Consider the following 19,668-nt stretch of genomic DNA (forward strand, 5'->3'; position numbering starts at 1 on the left):
CATAGGCGTGTCTTCTTCTGTGTCTCCACTGCCTCACTAGACGTTTCACAGTGTGAAAAGAGGAAAAAAGTCTAAATTGAGTCTGGTTTTCTGTGAAATAACAAAAAATTACACTTTAGCATCCATTCCAATGTTTTTATTGGAATGGATTCTGTCAGGTTGAAATGCATTTTTAAAAAATGTTCTGGAGCCATAATTTATCATAATGAACTAACTGATATGAAAATACCACTCAAACTATAAATGGCTGCAGTTCATATCGCATACTGTAGATAAACGCCTACAGTGGATTGTGGGGCTGTAAACAATTTCCATTGGTTTCCTGGAACTTGTGAGGAATGAAAATGTTAAATGTAAGACACTAGGACATTTTTTTCTGTTGAATTAATTTTATTGATAATAATAAATGTGCATTTATCATTGACTGTTACAGTAAAAATAAAGTAATTAACCAAACTGTTCTCCTGAAAGAGTGACAGCAACTTAAGTTCATCTTCCCTTGTACAATAGGAAATATTACTCATTTAAACGGAAGCAACATATCATATAATGTATATTAACTACTTTTGATAATGACCCAGGTGTGCACAGACTTTCTTTGCTCTTATTTAAAGTAAAATCTATCTTAAGCATCAGGAAATTATTAAATATGGTTAATGTGGTTAGAAGAGCTGTGTCCTTGAATATTTTACAGAAAATACTCTTCAATCATTAAATGTAATTTTCTCTTAACAATGTGGCTCTACAGATACTCATCCAAACTGAAGGATATCAATACCTAACACTCTTATTAAGATTGAGATATAGATGTAGTATAAATGGAGGAAAAAGCTTACATCATGTATACACAAACATAATTCATGGTTAAATGTCAAATTAACATTTTTGTTTGTTTAATTTGGATAAATACACCTGACCTTTGGACCTCTAACACTCGGACAAGTGCTCCCGATCACTTTCATTCTGTGTCCCCGTGGTCAAAAAGACAAAGTCAAAGGCTTCACTGAGACACATTAATATCAATAATCAAACGTGATAATTGCCTGCAATCATTTAGTAATTAAAATGTGACATATAGTAAAATAAAGTTCTATTAAGTTACACATTTATAATAAATGCCTTGAGAGCTTACAAATATGCTAAATACAGTGCTGTGTATAATCAGAACTATGTTAACCTAAAAAAGATGCTACGTGAGATTAATAAACATACAATAGAGAATCACCTTTGTGCAATACAGAATACAACATTGGGTATGTGATTTTAGGAGGTCTAAATGTAAATAATATATGCCCGAATATAATTTCAGTGGCAACATATGAAATAATAAAGTAACAATTACAGCCATGTCTTACTATTACATGATATTTTAAAGCTGCACCCTCAAGCTCTGTTTGAGTTGTTTTTCTCCAATGAGATGTGTTTGCAAATGTGTAGAATATAATATGAAACAAAACATAGTTTGATCTTGAACTTCTACTTCTTTTATCAGTTGAAATAATAATTTCTCCAGCGTTCGTTAGTGCTTCAAATATCTGAAGTGCGTTTCAATATGTTCAGCTGCCATCAGATGGCAGCACTGTGATATTGTTGCAAACCACTAAATGCGCACTATGATGCTAAATAAAAACAGCACAGTTACTCCGAAAAAACGCATTTTAGTCCATTGTTCCACTCCGTGGCTAGAATAGCTGTCTCCTTGACTTGAGAGAGGGTCTCCTCTTCCTCTTCCTGAGGCACTGCTCTCTCCTCTCTGGCCAGGGGAAACCGCTCTCAGCGGCCCTGTAGGCCTCGTCGTACTCGTCGCTGTCAGAGTCCGCCTCTGCTGCAGGGAAAACTCTGTCGGGGAAAACCTCTTTCAGGTTCGAGATGAAGAACATCTCGAGATTGCGGCCCGCTTGAGCCACCTCGGAGTCAGGCTGCATTCAGAGACGGAAAGAGACAATGAGGTCGGTGCCGGTGAAGCACTGACAGGTGATTTTCATATGCATTATTTAAACGAGGATTCATTGTGATTAGACTAACTGTATATTGAGTGCACACGTTTTTAACTTACATAGTTAAACTTTGCGCAGTTGCGAAACATGAGATAGACATCAGCAACAAACTCCTCTGTCGAGATATAGTGTTGAGTATTCCTCTTGTTGAGTTTGGCTCTGATCACGGACAGATCCATAGGCCTCTTAATGATCTGGTAGTAATGACGAGCCTGCATGAAAAAACAGAAACCTTTAACATCGGTTTGGACAAAATCCACCCAGACACTAAAGTTTCTTTCAATATTAAAACTGCAATCACCATCATATGACTTTCCAGCACTGAAATAAATGTTACATTTATTTTTTATTTTAATATTTTTTATTTTATTTAATAAATTGAATCTATATTAAGAGGTAGATAATCAACCACTAGCAATGCTATTTTGTATTTTTTAAATAATATTATGTATGTTGATACAACAAAAGAAAAATCTTCACGTTGCTACAGTGTTCTTGTAATTGTAATGAAATATATGATGGAAATAAGTTGGCATTTTCTGTAAATGGCCTATAAAAGTAAAAGGATGATCACTCACAAGTGGACTGACGGGCTCATGGAAGGGAGCACTCAGGACGTTACTTAGGATCAGTAGAGTCAGCCGCTCACATTTCTACAAAGAAGAAAGAAAATTGTTACGAATGCCGGAAGGGAACAAAGTTGCAGGAAACCACCAGCCATCATTATTATGAATGCAGGTGTTTAAACGGCCTACTCTTTGGTCACAGACAGGCAGTCCATGTGCCGGTGTGTGTCCTCCAGATGTTCTCTTATTCTCGCAGTCATACTCAACCTCTGGCTGCATCACGTCCCGGCACAGGCTGCACAGCCAGTCGCCTCTGAGAAATACAATGAAACAGTTTGAAAGGAAGTTTCAGAGTAAAGAATCAAACGCACTGGAAGCATTTCAGTAGAAGAAGCTTACGAGGGGAAGCTTAGAAGGGACGGGATGTGGCAAGACAAATGAAAGACTTTTGGACAGCGGTCACAGCACAGCAGGTCCCCTCCGATGAGACACACGGCACAGAAGTCCTCACTCTCCATCTCTGGACAGTCCTGGTCAGCCTCGGCGAAACTTTGAGCGACGGGGTTCGAATGCAGAAGCGGCCCCCAGGCGGCACCACCGGGCGACTCCTCCTCCAGGTCGGAGCGAAGTGGTTGCGGGTCGTCGGTGGGGAGTTCGGGTTCAGATTCCAGGTCGAGCTCGGACTCGAGAGCGCCCTGAGAGTCCGGAGGCTGTTCGGATAGAACGTCGGAGTCGGTCTCTGCCTGAAAGCTGCGATCATTGTCAGGCTTGACAGATTCGGAATAATCCTCCAGCCCTTGACCATCCTCCGATCCCCCTGCTGCGTCCGATTCTGGCTCCGCCTCATATTCAAGACTTGGCTCTGAATCCCCCGTGATGTCAGTTTCAACGCAGAGCCGCATCGGTCCTGCAGCCAGTGATTCGTCCACAGCCCAACCTTCACGATCAGACTCAGATGAAGACTCTGCATTTCGGGGGGAATCTGGCGATGCATCCGAGTACAGCTGCGGGTCTGGATCGGCCTGAGAAACAACGGCGTCCTCTGAGGCTGATCCGGGATCTGTATCTGAGTCCAGATCCAGTGCAGGGTAACTGTGTGGTACATATACAGGGTCAGCGGACGGGGGCGCTGGTGTTTTACAGGAGCCGATTGTCTCCCGGCTGTCAATCTCTCTGGTGGTCGAGGGTGTGGAAGACGGATTCTGTCGCTGTGCACATGGCGGCGCTGTGAGTGAGCGGGTGGGGCTTGTGATGTCACAGGCTGCAGCTGTGCCCTGCGTTTACAACAGAGGGGAGAAGAGAAGGGAACACAAGCTGTTACGCTGATTTGGTTTGTACGTAAGGGAAGAGTAAGGGAAGCATCGACGTTCGACATTCAAGGATCACTTTTTCCTCTACTGTATGCAAAGAAATGTGACGTACCTCAGGCCTTGCGTCACGCCCGGCCCTCTGCTGAGGCGGGGCTTCACTCTTCTCCGTCCCGCTGGCCGGTAGAGGGTCGCTCTGCCGACGCCCATGTGGGGGAAGTTGAGACACAAGTATTTTGAGACGCTCTAAGCAAACCACTGGAACCCTCGGCCTCCCTGAGTCCTTCTGAACATCTCGGTTACTTTAGAGGCAAGTAGAGAAAGAGTGATGAAACCTGTTCTCTTTGATTTGCCCGTAGGACAGATCTTTGCATGGGGAGCTATTACACACCTGCTGTGGCTGTTTCTCGTCACCCTGTATTTCCCCTCATAATCAAGGTCTTCATTTACACAATTAAAAGAATGATCTGAAGAGAAAAATGATGAGCATATATTCACAAGCTTAGCAAATCGCTTATATGAGATTATGAGAAAGAATTACGTAAGAAAGCTACGCCAGTAGTATTTTCTAGCACCTGGCTCTTTCTTATAGGACAGTAGAGGAGACCGGTGACCTCTGGAGGGCACCGTTTCAGACGAAGTTTCCTTGACAACACAAAGCACCCCATCTGAGGCTCTCCTCTGTTTGGATTCCACACTGACATACTGAGAGCAAAACAAACATTGTGTAACAAGTATTAGTAAATGTAAAGTTATATGGTCACGACTCTAGAGAAAACCTGTCGGCTATTTTCTGGTATTTTACTGACAAAACAATTTAACATACAATCAAGAACATAATAGGCTGATTAATCAATTGTGAGGATGATAATTTCTCGGGACCCTTAATCAGAGTAATGTTCATATTCATTTTTCTCGACTGTGTTTGACGTAGGCTATTGCTTTGCAAAACCCCAAATGACGTGTACAAAAGGGTCACCCCAACTCTTTCTGACAGCTGAGGTGCACTTTGATTATGTTCTGATGCAGGGTTACCTTAGTTTCAGCCACTGCCCGGGGGCTTTGAGCGCATCCTGGGGGCCTCTCACTATAAGGGCTGGTGGAAGGGGCTGCCAGTTCTGGCGGGATGCTCTGGGAGCGTCTGTCCCTCCCCCTGCACACTAAAGCAGGGCCGAGCCTGCTGCTCTGCACGTCGGATACACACTCGTGGGCTGTCTCCGACACCTCCAGGGACGTGGATCTCTGTCAGAAACACAAACATGCAAAACTGAGCAGATTTTCAAGCTGCATCACATGCACAGATGCCCACGTTCATGCCATCAACAACAGACAGGAGAGAAAAGGTGTGGGATGTGTGCAGTGGAAACCAGCTCGAGTGTGACACAAACTCAACTCAATCCATACAAAAGGCGACAAAAGGGTCTGGTTACAACACTTGTGTTCAGGGGGGCAGTTTGACAAACTAGATTTGATTAAACTGGAATAGCAAATAATTTGCTAACTAATAGTCTTTCTTTCTCTCTTCTATTACACTTTAACTAATGCGAGTGCCTCAAAAAGCTCCTTTAAACACGTCAGCTTATGGAAGCAGGAGGGCTGACAAATGAAATTTAGGTTCTTTTTTAACATATCTCACATTCCTCCTTTTTTTTCTTTTTCTAGATTATTGTCATACAAATTCAGGCTAAATCCACAGCCAGCATGTACTCCTAAGTATCATGCGATTAAAACACTTACCTGATCCTCGCCACTTGGGAAGCGTATGCAGGATTTAGAATGTGGAGGGGAAAAGACTAAAAAAGATAATCCTTCTTTCTGGAACGATGGAGGAATTTATCTTTGAGAGCAAACTAGAGCAGAAATTAAACTGGCAGCTCCCTCTGTTGCCTTAGTAACGTATTAATGACATTTTAAGTACATAAATGACGCCCAAGTCGTTTTAGGTGATTTTACTGGTAATAAAAATAATTCATCTTGTGTTTGTACATATGCACCCTGACTTTTTGGCGAGGTGATTATGTGGCTTTAAGTGTGATTATGACCAACGGCGCTCTCCTGATTTTGGGATGCATTGCTAAAAACAGCTCTGCTGTAATTGTCAGACCAGCTCTTTGTTTTCTCAGCGTCCTTTCTTCATAAAAGCAGAAGCACATTTCTGTTGCACCATCTGTCAGGTTTGCTGTCAACTGTGGGAAGCAATCATTCTGGCATTAAAATAAAGCTGTCCTTTAAGTAATTTACAGATAATTAAAACAGAGTACAGCACTCACAGAACATTTCAGGTGTTTACAATAACAACTTTCCGTATGTTAAACATTTTCCCACTGGCTTTCGATGTGACTTAAATGTCACTATATGATGCGTTTCTTTTTAATTAGACTTTTTTTGTCTTTGTCTTTTGTCTTTTCATCTGAGCAAGTGTTTGAACGTTGAACAGAAAATAGCCCTGACTCTGACTCATACATTGTGGGTTTTAAGAGGTGCATATAAATAGGTGATGTGGTTTTGTTTGAGGCCATAGAAACATGGCAAAACCAAAGAATGAGGTGCACAAAATCCAACCATCTGCCTTGCTATTATCTTACAGTAGCCTATATTGATCACAAAATATATAATATACAAAAAGAAGTTATTTGGGTTATTTGGTAACTTAATTACTCACTCTGCCATCTCTGTGGTCTCTGAGCGTCACTGCAGGACTGTTTCTCTGCAGCTCACGTCTCAGCTCTGCTGCTGGAGCGACACGGAGCTGCTGCTGCTCCTGCTGGACAGAACTCTGCTCCCTTCTGTCCCGCTGCAGCTCCCCGTCCGCCAGCGCTCTGCTCTCAACCACTGCCGCTTGTCCTGGCGCTTCCTCCACTCTGCACTTCTCCTCCCAGTTCTCGTCGTTCATCGCATCTCTGTCCGCGGCTGCGTGGCCGACTTGCTGCTGCAGCGGCGCGTTGGTCGACAGCGTCCTCTGACGTCGGCCCGGCATGCGGTGCTCTGCACCTGGCTGAGCCCGGCTGTCTGAGAGAACGTCTCTCTGATGTGGCCGTTGGAGATACGGCTCAGTTTGAGGCTGGGTCTGAGAGGCAGCAGCTTGTGGCCGGGATGGAGATCTTCGACTGCAGCTGAGCTGAATGGGTCCCGTCACCGAGACGGGTGAGGACGGCGGAGGACATTGCAAGGAGTTGTCTGGGTCCCAGCACCGCTGGAGCTGCTGGTTCTGGTGCAAAGAGGCAGAGAAAAGGGCCGGCCGAACACAGCTGGAGTTATGCAGGACGGCTTCAAGCTGGCCTTTGTCCGGACGGGACGGGTCCGGCGCGGAGGGAATGCCATGGACACAACACAGTTGGGGCTCGCAGCAGTTCTGGTACCCACAGCCCGGCTCTCGTCCTCTGTGACACACGGACGGAAGAGCCAAGCGGTTGATTGGCTGAGGCCTGAGAATACTGGAGCAGGGGAGGCCGCGGGGGTAAATGCTGTCTCCCCCTTCAACATTCAGCTGGCCTGCAGAGATTGCATGTAACATTAAGAGCTTTGTCCAACGTGATGCAATAGGTTGAGCAAATGTTAACAACTGCAATACAACCACTGTAATAATACCATGTGGCTTCAAAAACATTTATTTTACCTAAAGAGGAAATCTGCTTCGTCCAGTAACTTGCATCCCAATTGAATTTGATCCTGACAGGACTCCAAGAGTCTGAGTGGAGTGACGACTCAAGCAGCTGCTGCATCTGGAGAGACATCTGGAGAATATATATTCTGTTATAGAAAAAACAGGTTGCATGTTGTAAAATTAGCAAAACTGTAAAACTTTGAGTTTTCTGTGCTCAAAAGACACCTAATGCTAAAGAAAAGCGACTGGAATTCAAACGCAGAGACCAGCATGCAATAAAAATAAATATCCCACACTGGGCTTTAGAGAACTACACTTACATCCTTCGCCGTATAAAAGGTGAAGTTCCCTTTTTGAATACAAAAGAATAATGAATTACCGCTTCCCCAAAGGGCAGCGTATGTTACAATGAGACAGTGGACGTCTGCCCTGACGACGTACCAGAGCTCTGCTGAAGAGCACCGGGCCTCTGCAGTGGTGGGTCGTAGCCCAGGTGATGAACTTCTGGACGTGGTCCAGCTGGCCACATATCTCTATTGCCCCCTGCAGATGGTCCTCCAGACGATGCTGAAAGTCCTCTGAGATTTTCTAAGAAGATAGAAGAAGAAAAAGAAGAAGATACGTTATTATGACGCATATTTTGTGTCAGATATAGTTCTTGAGATGTTTGCTTAAGCATTTTTGATAGATTATTAAGGGTCCTCATTTGGTTGCTTTCAGGACTGATTACATCGCGGCGGTTACTGATTCTTTGCGTGTAGAATCAAAGCTGGCTGAACGATAAGAAGGAACGAAAAAGAAAGCAATTACCTCCAGTTGCTCTATTAATAGGTTGGCTCGTTTGTTAAGCTCGTTCATCATAATCATCTTTGCCATTTTAATCTGGTTCTCTGCTTTCCTGTGTGCAATCTTTACTCCATGAAGTCTTCAAAGACAGAAAGGGGAAAATAAATGTGAGAGAAAAAATCCCAAATTCAGAAGAACAGTGCAGACTTTCAGACATTAATTTATGCATTAGCTTGCTATATTTCACACTGGTAAATTATTGAGCATTTGTAGCAGAAGTTGCTCAGACTATGATGACTTTTTCACCAACCTTTCCTCTAGCTGCTTAGCATTGTTCTCCACTGCCGATCTCCTCTCATCCACCTGAACCATCAGGCTCTCAAACAGCCACTGCTGATCTTGTAGAGCATTCCCAATCTGCACCACCCTAAACAAACCATGGAGATCACAACATCCACCGCACTCATTTAATCTCTGGGCATGAAGAACACCACAATTAAAATGATCTCCCCTCAGGGCAAGACATTATGCAGGTGACCTTAGAGGCAGCTCGGAGGTGCTGGTCTCGTTACTGTACCGTAACACCACAGAAAAACAAAAGCATCTGAATACTTAATAGGTAAGTTGTGTGCAGGCGCGGGTGATAAAAGTGACAAGGCAGTTCAGGAGAGTTGTTTCTCAGAGGAAGTTTTTGACCTGCCGTTAGCCCTTTTCTGCAGTGTCCTTGTGTTTTTTTTATCTAAGGGACTGACCTGTGGTTTTTGTGGGAGGACAGGTGACAGCTGCTACAGCACAGAAGGTCACATGACTCACAAAACAGCTCCAAGGGCTCCTGTCTATGAGCGTGGCACATCAGGAGGGAACAAGGATACGACCCCGGACCTAAAAGACAGACGGAGGGAGGCAGGAGGACAATTAGCATTTCACACTAACAGCTAGAGGAGAACCATCAGTGTGTACACAGAATGAAAAGAACAACACTAACTTCTTATAGCTTAAAAACGTAATCATTTATTAGAGGAACTAAATTAAACTGCATAGGGTTAGGGAATGTGTGTTTTAGTTATCCGGTAAAATGTATCATCTCATGTGGCAACTTGAACTTGCCACGTTTAAAATGTTGTGTTGTTTGAGTGATCAAAGTAGGAAAAACGGATGTCTAATATTGTGAAGAACAGATCTTGATTTGGTTTAAGTACAACGACGTGGGTTTTGGTTAATTGGTGAGCATGGAGTGAGGTAAATAGTGTTACATTCAGATAAAGCTGAGGCGTCGCTGAATAGAGGCTGGCTGTTTCCCCATGCTTCCTGTCATTACGCTAAGCTAAGCTAAGCTGGCCTTAGCTTCTTCATGAGAGCGGTATAATATTTATCATCTAATGCTCAGCTACAAAGAAAATGTAGTCATATATTCCAAAATGCCTTGTGTATAAAGTATTTCTCATATTTATTTTTTTTAAATATATTTTCAACATGCCTGTCTTTTGAAAAGTGACTATGGTGAGCTACAGAAGAAAGCCTTATTGTTCGATACACTTTGCATTCATGTAAGTTTTTATAGGCATAAGAAGTGAATGAAACTGTTACTTTGTGCTACATAGTTAAAAGTAAACTCTGGTTAGCTACATTGGATGAAATTGCTAAAACAGTTGCGGGAAGTAGGTTGCTGGTTGAGTGTTGAGCTGTAAGTGAACAATATTTCTCACAGTTGTCCAATCTTCCTTTGATGAAACAACCACGCACACATACTAAAGCACACGCTATCTCTCACACATTTCTAAATAGGTCACCGTAGAAACTGCCGGCCCACAGAGCATCTATCTAACTATAGCTGGATACGGCTAAAGAAAGCAGCCTTACTGCTCTCTGCTGGCCGGCTCACCTCAGTCAACCCCCCCCCCCACCCTCCCCACCCCACCCCACCCACCCCTCTGCCTGCAGATCCTCACAACTCTCAGTGGTTAAGAGCAGAGCATCATCCTGTGTGCGTCGACCTGATCTGACTGACCACATCCTGTCTGTCAGAACAGTCACACGCCTTTTTCTAGCAAGTACACCAACAAAAACATTAACACGGCCACATCACAATAATGGTCTCCGGGACGTCTTCTTTACTATTTGACAACTTGTGTGATGCAGAACTGCACGAGCAGCTGGCAACAAAGCTGCCAGGCCCACTTGAGGGTCTTAAAATAGAAATACACTAATATTAGCGAAAAGGAAAAGGATGCGAGCAACTTGGAATCTGGGCCACGTGTTAAAGAGAGGTGTAATAAAACCCAAGGATCTCCAGCAACTATTATCAGCCATCATCGCGGACATGCATTATTCATAGCAATGGTGCATGGAGGGACGTGATTAACAAACAAACAGAGAACCAGAGGGAAAACCAATAAGACAGAACAGGCTCTGTGATGACAGAGAGAGGCAGACTGCACAGCCACAGCGATGGTCTGGCTTACCGGCCTAGAAATGTAGGTAACAAAGCCATGCAAACATCTTGCCTTGTCTAGTTGGAGGTGTGGAGCCGGAGCCTCTCTGGAGCAGGTCAGGACAATGGGGGTTACTGGGCCTCTGTTGCTTGTGCATGTCTGTGTAATGGTATGTGGTAGTGGCTCTCTGATGCTGATGCACATCTGTGCACTGGTAACACAACCACTTGTTGCAGAGTGTACACAGGCTCTGTGCAAGTGTCGGCACTGAGCACTCCGAGCAGTTCTGAAAGACAAAGAAAAAACATTCCTTATGCTCAAAATATAAAGTGGACGCAGTCTCTTTCCCACACACCCACACACACAGAAGCCTGTGTGATAAGACCACACAGTGACATACGTCAGGAACATTTGTGGCGCCGCTTTGCTTCGGGTGAAATCACACCTCCAAGAGATGTTATCTGCTGTCATGCTAGAAAACGACTGAGAGACTTCTACAAGAATATAAATGTGCTTGAGCATTGTTTGAGTATGTTTTAACATCGAAGTAATTTTCCAACAATGACAATTTAAGCATTATGATGCAAGTAAACTTAGAAAGGGGAAGATACAAATCTTTTAGAATAAGGACATTGTTATAAAAATCCTCTTAGTCCTTTTGGTATACATGGAATTTAGAGATGAGCAATGAGCTAAACAAAGAGCATGCAAAATGTCTGAGGAAGTAAGACGGTGCACAGCGCCGCCTGCTAGGTTACGCCGTATTAACCCTTTCGGGCAGATTCATCCTCAGCAGTTCAGCATCCTTGCCAATTTGATGGATTGACGAAAAGTGTATGGACCCAATCCAGTTTTAAACCTTAACACGTGTTAGGTTGCATCGTCAGGGGAATCCCTTCCCCTATTCTGACATGCCACTTTTGGTTTGCGAGAGACAAACGTAGGAAGCGTGTCAACTCGAGACAAGAAAGGCCCACGGTGCCCTGAAGGGGTTCAATCAACACGATCAGCAGTGCAAACTACTGCACGCAAATAGACAACCTCCAGCTGTGTCAAGATTAAGATAGGAAACAATGCTAAAGAGAAAATCCTACCTTCTCCATTTCAACGCTCGTGAGAGTGGAGCTGTTGCTCAGCGGGAGGGAGAGGAGAGAAGAGCAGCAGCGGCAGCGGCAGCAGCCTGTCGCCTCGGCAGCAGAAGCACTGAGGCTTCTACCTGAGGCAGGAAGCGGCACGCACACAGAGAGAGGTGGCCCCAGAGGAGACGGCTTACATGACAGTCTCACTGTGCTCTCTCCTCCCCCAGTTCATCTAGGTGTAGGACCCCCCCTCACAGTTACGGAAGAGAGTGTCACAGTCAAATCCATCCCCCTGCATGTTGGTGCAGCCAACAAAAAAAAAAAAAAGAGAGAAAATCTAATCCTTTTTCTTAAATAAGCCTGTGCATAATAATTGGGAATTAGGGAGATAAGATAATTATTTTTTTTGTAGGGCAAAATATCCCCGCAAGCCCTTTTCCAAAATGGAGGAAGGTAGACCAAGTGACCTACAATGAGAGAGGGAGGGAGGAAGTGTAATGTAAGCAACTTCTTGGGAGCGGGCAGCGTGAGGAAGGATCCGGCGATGTTGGGCTCGGGTTGAGTCGAGGTATGTGGGTCTGAGCTGGGATAGAACGGCTGTGGCCTTCTTCTCTTTGTCAGCAACGAGGAGGGAACAGGTCCCAAAGGAGCGGCGCGCGAACGTAGCACGCCAAAACCGGGTCAGGCTCTGATAAGCTCCAGATGGGACCAGGTTACCCTCCTGCAATCTCCTCCAACACTGTGAAATCAATTAAGGTTGTTTAACTCAACATGTCAGAGGAAATTAACACAGCACACTGTAAGGAGAAAGAAAATGAGCCAACTGCAGACCGAGATGAAGTGGATTTAGACGCAGAATTGATACGATTCTGACTGTGCATTTGCCAAAAAAAAAAAAAGTTGAATACGGGAACCAGGTAGCAGAAAGCGATCCGAAACAAACGCACGCCACCAAATGTAATTCAGTGTCAAACAGCTAAGACTTCTGGAGGTGTGAGAACGTCTGCCTAACAACAGCCCCATGCAGCCTGACCTACAAATCTAACAACTTTCTCATCCTTGGGTGCTTCAGTGGGGAGCTCAGAACAATCCCACTCCCCATTCTGCACTCAAAGACCCAATTTGAAACACAATTAGTCGTATTACACCATTCCTATCGTTCACCCAGCTCTTTGCACGCTCTTTCTCTGCACCTTCTCTGCATTTATCGTTTAAACTGAAACCTCCCGCCAACCTTCCCTGGCCTGTTAAGTGGAGCCGGCGCTGGATACGCAAGCCGTCTCAAGGGATGTCTCAATAATAGAGACCTGCTTAGTGATCTCTCTCTCTTGAAAGCACCTCCCCATGTGACATCTATTAATACTGAAGTGACGAGATCACAGAGAAAGCAGGATTATCTTTTATAACTCCAAAGTTGTTATATCTATTTAATTATTTGCGTCTCTTAATATAATGTATTTTCTGTGCTGAAAAGCGATCAATCAACTAGAGAGTCAAAATATTCACTTGCCTAAAGTAGTAAACAGATTAACATTTTTTAAGTAAGAAATGACAACAAAAATAACAAAACCGTTGAAAAAAACCTTGGTAGGAGTTTGTCTGAGGAAACCTTGGATTAGCTGCTGCAACCTCCCACAGAAACCAGATTGTTAAGAGATATTTGATCCAGTATGTTGCTCTTCTTATCGTGGGGGGCTTGAAACTGCTTCAGCAAATAGTATCTCACCACGAGCCTCATGAGTCAAACCGCTAAAGACGATGTCACACACGCACTCTCGCATTCTCTCATGCATACGGGGTTTGTGTTTATAACACATCTGCCGGAAGGCTGGAGGAAGTACAAAAAAAATTAAACATTATTACTTTGTTTGATCATGTTGTTGTTGCTGTTGTTATGGTGGCAAAAACACAGAGAGATACTCACTAATTGTTGTGGCACAACGGTCTGAGAGATAAGCTGTATAGTTGGTGCTTCACTTTCAAACTAGATGTAGCCTCTTAATCTGACACCAAACCTACAACATTTAAAAAAGTTACAATGTGTTAGCCAGATTGCAATGTGCATTATTCAGTAAGTAACAATATGGTGCAGTGAGTGTTTAGCACTAAGGACAAGTCATATTTGTCCTACTGACGTCACGAGGAATTACTTCTCTCAATTATGTGGAGGTTTGAAGATTGATTCTCGTGGTTTTAATCTAATCAAATCTAATCAAGTACTTGAAGCAGAGTGAGAGTGACAGACTTTAAAGATAAGTAGGATTTTAGTACTATATGGTAATGAATGCATTTGATACTATATTTCACTGTAGTGAATTTGAATGGGAGTTTTAACATTAAAAAATAATGAATTGATACTTTAATGTTCATCTGATCTAATTTGTGTTCCCCTGTCTGAAATCCAACAATACGACTATAAGACATTGAAGTTATGTGAAAACTAGCATTACGTGTAGTGCTGTATAACTCACTGTACACAAAGCTGTGGGGATTTGTTGTTTTTTTTCCTCGTGGCATGTCCCACGTTTGGCTGCCTGTTCCACGTGTCCGTGAACGTGTCACTGTGACAGCCCTTTATTAGCGCGCGTTCGCCCGTCAGTCAAACCGCAGAGCGTCCGCCGCAGCATCCTCCGCCTGCTCCTTCTGCATCCGCAGCATCACCTCCAGCGCGCGTCCCCGAGCGCGACAGCCTCCTTTAGAAAGTGCGCATGAGATTACGCCCCTAACGCGGCATCACGGCGCGATCCGCAACCAAACCCGAGAGCGCACAAGCACGCAAAACATTTAGTCGGCGCACACGCGTAGTTGCGTGAACAGAGAATCCAGAAACTGTGTCTGAGAATGAAATAATTCCACTCGTGCAAATCATCACATGAGGTAAACATCGGGGAGAGCGCGTGCGAGGACGTCACAGTTGGGACAGTGTCTCCGTTGTGTTGCTGCGTGTCTGTCCCCAGTGCGAGAGTGTTTGTCGTTTTTTTAATTATATTTTACCTTGACCCGTGCATGTCCGAGTGCCAGTCCCCACCCCCCATCGGGTGTCGCTCTCCAGTCCGGCCAAAATTTTGGAGATATTCAAGTCTCGCATTTAATCGTGAGATTTGATATTCGCTGTCATGCGCTAGTTCTGACGTTTCTCAAAGCTGTAGTGTAACAATACTTGGTGAGGAGAATGGATTATTTATGCAAAGTTTGCAAGAATGACATCCTGGAACCATTACTGATCCAAGGTGATAGAAGAAGTATTCACATGTTGTTATACATGTAAAGTTACCACGAAGTGAAACCATTATAAGCAGTGGTGGAATCATCCAGATGCAGGTGTTCGTGATAACACGGTAAAGTATTAAATCATGTAATAATACAACACTGACAAAAACCCTTCTGCCTGATGATTACCTATATTTTTGATACTAAAAACATTTTTCTTATAGCACATCTTTACTTTAAGTTAGCATTTTTATTCCGGACTTTTACTTGTAATAGGAGATATTTCTGTTTCTGCCAATAACTTTAAAACGTGCAGTAAAATGGTATATGACTGCAAAAGTACTATTCACACGTAGTACATCCAAAGTAAATTGCACATCTACATAAAATAAAGCAGACGCTTAACAAAGTGTTCATATGAAATAATTTATTTTATTTTTTCATCCTTGCCTTAAAAAAGTGATTACCGTCATGTCCTGTGGGAAAGTATCACTCTGACTGAGTCTGTATGATCATTGATGCATTAAACTAAAAGTAGTCTTTTGATGTATCTTGTGGTGGAGCTGTAAATACACTTTACTGCTGTGGTACAAAACACGTCAAAGTGTTGTATGTAAATAGTTTATATGTGAAGCAACAGCCATCAGATAAATGTTGTGGAGTAAAAGTAGAAAATCTCTTGTTAGTCTCAAAGGTGAATGCTACAGTACAATTAAAGCACTACTACCCTGAAATGGGAAATAACCAATGTAAGTCACGGATATACAGTAGGTAACCAGTTTAATCCTAAACAGAGAACATAGTTATTTCACAACAAATTTCAGCCTTTAATTGCTATGAAGGACACCAGCAGAGAAGAAGTAATATGCGGCTTGAATCAACAGAGAGGCTTTCGGTTAGTAGAGCTGATGACAGCACGTCAGCGACAGCCACCACGGTGATGTGCAGAGACCTAAGAAGGTGGGAGCTGGTGCCAGACTAACGGTGCCTTTTGGGATCCCACCAACCTCCCGTCATGCATAGCTTTGGGGGAAGCTGTCATTGAGATGACGGATGCAAAAGGAGGCAGTTTTTGTAATTGTAATTTAAGCATTTCTGTTATTAAAATGGACGTCTATATGCTCTGGGTCTTGTTTTGTCAGAAATAAAGGCTGATGATACATCTGTAATCTTTTTATTGATATGACTTGGAAGTGCGGGTTAGAAAATAACGTTTGACCTTTAAGCAACAGTTAACAACACAGATAATTAACGTGCTTATTACAAGTAGACTCAATGCAGTGCACTTTGAAGAATTTATAAAATGTTTTAATAAAAGATTGCAAAAGACTCAATGAGGAGTTACAATCATTTTCTTCATTGTCTTGATGCATGTACAGTTTTCAAAGCGGTTCCACACTCCTTAAACAGAGGACAAGGCTGGTGAAATACTGCAAAACTAAAACCACATGGACTGTACATCTATAACCTGTCAGGTCACATACGCTCACACATCCTGATAAAACTCTTCACAAGCACACCTGACATCAGTGGTTACTCTACGGCTCACTCACTGTGCTCCGTCTTACTGCCGCTATCTCATAAGGAACTATAAACATACACTGAAGAATATCACAGCCAGCTTACAGTGAAATATGTACAGATTTTTTTTTTAAAGAAAAAGAAAAGCGTTACAAAAAGGTGAGAATCATCATAATGCAGCGACTTGAGACATCGGGTCTTCAGTTTGTTGTAAGACTGAAAACGACAGGAGCAGTTCCCCTCAGCTCTTTTTGTGCAGAAACTTCATTTTACTTCCTGAAAACAGTCAAAACAATTATATTAAAATGTGGGCAATACATCAACACCCCACAGGTTCAATTTTATTAAAGTCATTAAACTGAATTTGGGGATCTAACAAGGCAGAGATTACATCAGGAATGGTTGGATTTTACCACAAGGCATTCATCCAAAATCCGAGTAGAAATCTGAATATCTCCTCAAATGTGTGGAATCCAGATAAAAATATTAAATACCCCCTCCAGACGTGTTTAATGACATAAATAAGACTCTGGATTACCAGACAACATCCTGCTTACGTAACGTATTACAGGGCTTAAACGTAAATAATAAAAAAGGAACGGAGCCGTCGTGTGTCTGCAGCAGGACTCACCGAGGCCTTTCAGAAACTTGTTGACTCCGCTTTGCTCCGTGTCTGGCAGCTCCTCCAGATACTGATCCACCCTTTGCTCAAACAATCCTGCCAATGGGACAGAGCCAGAGATGAAAAAAGAAAAAAATCTCATATTGCAGGAAGTTACAATTACTTGCTCTGCCAAAGAGCAGAGTGACGTGGTGAGAAAACAACTGGAAACACCGAGTGAACTTTCAGCCACTAGAGATCAGTGTTACTGCAGTAGCCTCTCCTGCTACACTTTATATACTTGTATACTCTGTTATTGGGATGTCTACAAGCATGGACACAAGTGACCCTCGGAGAACGCAGCGTCTACCTTTAGCCCGGTTCTTCCTCAGCTCCCGATCCTGAATGAAACCAGCAAACATCTGCGACTCCATGAAGACACCCAGGAAACGACGGATGCTTTTAGACGCCACGGATTTACGGAAGGTCTCTCTTTGAAAAATGCGCTCTCCGCGCTCATTCTGAGCGATAAACAAGGAGTAATGTCCGATGGTCTCCAGAAAGAAGCGGATGAAAGCCTCTGACACCAGGCTGTTCAAGGAGTTGTACTCTGTCAAGACAAAGGAAAGGGGATTAATGGGAAATCTGAAACTGAAAAGTCACAGATTATTTTTTTCTTCTCTTTTTCTCAAATCGCGGATGTTCCAATGTTGTTTTGCCGCAATGTCAGTTAAAGAACAATTAACTTTCTGAAAGACACTAAATTGAGCCCTAGTGACTCACTGTGACGAGTTGGCCCAGAAAGACGTCAGAGTTTTACAGCGACTTGGACTGAATAAATCTAATGAATTAATTAATAGTTTGGTAAGAAGTGATGACGTCCATTCACCTTCGTCTGACTCACTGTCCGAGTCCTGGCTGATGATGTCATTCCTCTGCTCCAGTGCTTGCTCAAGAGCCGCCTGAAGTTTCCGTGGTAACAGCGAGGCCTCGTCGTCCATCTATAAACAACCAAAAACACTGCAGTCAGTGATAAACAACAATGTTTGGAGAATACGTTTCAAAGGCTCAGACTTCCAACAGAGAACCTCGTGTTTACAGCCTGTTTAAAGCAAGACCGTGTAACGTTTGAAAGAGGAAAAAAACACAAAAGTTGATTTGATGAGGTACTGAAAAGCCCACTCAAACTCCTCAAAAGATTCAGGATGTTTGCGGCTTACGCCTTACATGGTCTAATGTGACCAGAAACAGTTCATGTTTGCTAGCTTTAGATAAAAACATTTGATACAGACTGCTGTTGTGTAACATACTCTACTAAGGCATTTTTCAGCATGTCACAGATGCATATTTGCATTTATTACATAAAAGGAGGAAATGTATGAAAGATCCCTGGTACGTTTTAATTGAAATGTTGCAATGATTACTTAAGAAATGAATGGTAATTGGCGTTATGTTGCCAGTAAAATGTATATAGTTTTCATTTTCCTCCCATTTACTTTCTTTATATATTGTATTTTCTTTTCACAGACTAACCTGTCGAATGAATCGGTCAGTTCCCAGGTCGACCATTAAAGCCTGAGAAAAGGAAAAGAAGAGGATATTATTCTTCTGAACTAATAAAAACATTTGTTTTATCTCCTCTAAGAACTGCTAATTACAACTTTGCTCTCACAATAGATACAATAGAATCTGTAAGAGAAATAAAATGAATGCTTCACATAAATCACAGAAATAAATAACAAAATATGTATAAAAGCAAATTTCCTTCTTATTTTCACAAGTTATGTTGTGAATTAATAAGCCACAGTAAACGTGATGTAAACAGAGAGTCAATGTTATCAGTCATTGCCTATGTGACTATATAGATCTGTTCAGGTACATTAAGAAACACATATTTTGCTGCAACTAACCAACATTTACATTCATCAGTGACTCTTGTTTATTTCTATTGTGTGTGTATGTTGGTTTCAAACTTGTTTTGCCCGATTCAACACCCAAATATATTCAGTTTGTGGTTCAAGAACATACAAAGCCGAATCACATCTTTGAAATTAGTAATAAAACTGTATACTCTATTTGATGAATGCTGCACGAATCACTAACTTTGTATAATCCATGGATCAAACTAAGTTGCATCACTGGGGAGGGGTCGACTGTATGTATCACCTCAGCTCCCAGGAGCATTTCCAGGTTCACTCCACAAGGTGATAAAAGGCCAGTGTTGTGTTTATGGCTTGTTCCACTGCCCTCAAGTGGCACAAAAACCACAGCAAATGCACATTTCAGTTTCCCTGATCTGAATGGTGCTGTTGAACTGTGGTTGGAAGGTACTTGGCTGGTTCCCTGATATCATAAGACTACAGGCAGAGGAGCTCAAACACCCGCAGCAATACTCAGACAGTTTATAAGCAACTCGCTCTGAATCTGTATCGCTTTCATTTTTCAGCCCACGCGATAACCTCCACTATTCCAGGAAACTGGCGTTTAATCAGAAAACTGAAAGATAGAAATATCAACCAGTGATGAGCCACCAGGGATCTGAAGACATTTAGGAGACAATGGCCT

General features: G+C 42.9%; 2 protein-coding genes across 7 annotated transcripts in view; both read right to left on the minus strand.

The window, feature by feature from the left end:
• Positions 1–369: 369 nt before the first annotated feature.
• trim66 (tripartite motif containing 66) lies at positions 370–14,439 on the minus strand. 3 transcript variants are annotated; one of them, XM_078085422.1, is made up of 20 exons: positions 14,243–14,439; positions 13,696–13,786; positions 12,243–12,510; positions 11,787–12,063; positions 10,765–10,978; positions 9,013–9,142; positions 8,571–8,687; positions 8,285–8,399; positions 7,916–8,062; positions 7,487–7,604; positions 6,533–7,362; positions 4,906–5,112; positions 4,446–4,575; positions 4,262–4,337; positions 3,986–4,172; positions 2,963–3,837; positions 2,753–2,876; positions 2,576–2,650; positions 2,057–2,209; positions 370–1,919 (listed from the first exon to the last, which is right to left on the minus strand). In XM_078085422.1, the coding sequence occupies exons 4-20, from the start codon at positions 11,793–11,795 to the stop codon at positions 1,683–1,685; spliced, it is 3,744 nt and encodes a 1,247-aa protein (XP_077941548.1). In that variant the 5' UTR covers positions 11,796–12,063; positions 12,243–12,510; positions 13,696–13,786; positions 14,243–14,439; the 3' UTR covers positions 370–1,682. The 3 variants fall into 3 exon arrangements, with proteins under 3 accessions (XP_077941548.1, XP_077941549.1, XP_040053744.2); XM_078085423.1 differs by lacking the exons at positions 12,243–12,510; positions 13,696–13,786; positions 14,243–14,439 and having other exon boundaries at positions 7,487–7,592; positions 11,787–11,921; XM_040197810.2 differs by lacking the exons at positions 4,262–4,337; positions 4,446–4,575; positions 12,243–12,510; positions 13,696–13,786; positions 14,243–14,439 and having other exon boundaries at positions 3,986–4,066; positions 11,787–11,921.
• Positions 14,440–16,139: 1,700 nt separating this feature from the next.
• Positions 16,140–19,668, minus strand: part of dennd2b (DENN domain containing 2B) — a 34,206-nt gene continuing 30,677 nt past the window's right edge. For all 4 annotated transcript variants that reach the window (XM_040197831.2, XM_040197821.2, XM_078085425.1 and 1 more), the window contains 5 exons: positions 18,637–18,678; positions 17,993–18,104; positions 17,474–17,713; positions 17,134–17,220; positions 16,140–16,778 (listed from right to left, as the gene is read on the minus strand). In XM_040197831.2, coding sequence (XP_040053765.2) covers positions 16,744–16,778; positions 17,134–17,220; positions 17,474–17,713; positions 17,993–18,104; positions 18,637–18,678 — 516 coding nt within the window. In that variant the 3' untranslated portion in view covers positions 16,140–16,743. The remainder of the gene's footprint in view (positions 16,779–17,133; positions 17,221–17,473; positions 17,714–17,992; positions 18,105–18,636; positions 18,679–19,668) is intronic.

This window comes from Gasterosteus aculeatus, chromosome 12, assembly GCF_964276395.1.
Source record: "Gasterosteus aculeatus chromosome 12, fGasAcu3.hap1.1, whole genome shotgun sequence".
In the NCBI taxonomy this organism is placed as follows: domain Eukaryota; kingdom Metazoa; phylum Chordata; class Actinopteri; order Perciformes; family Gasterosteidae; genus Gasterosteus; species Gasterosteus aculeatus.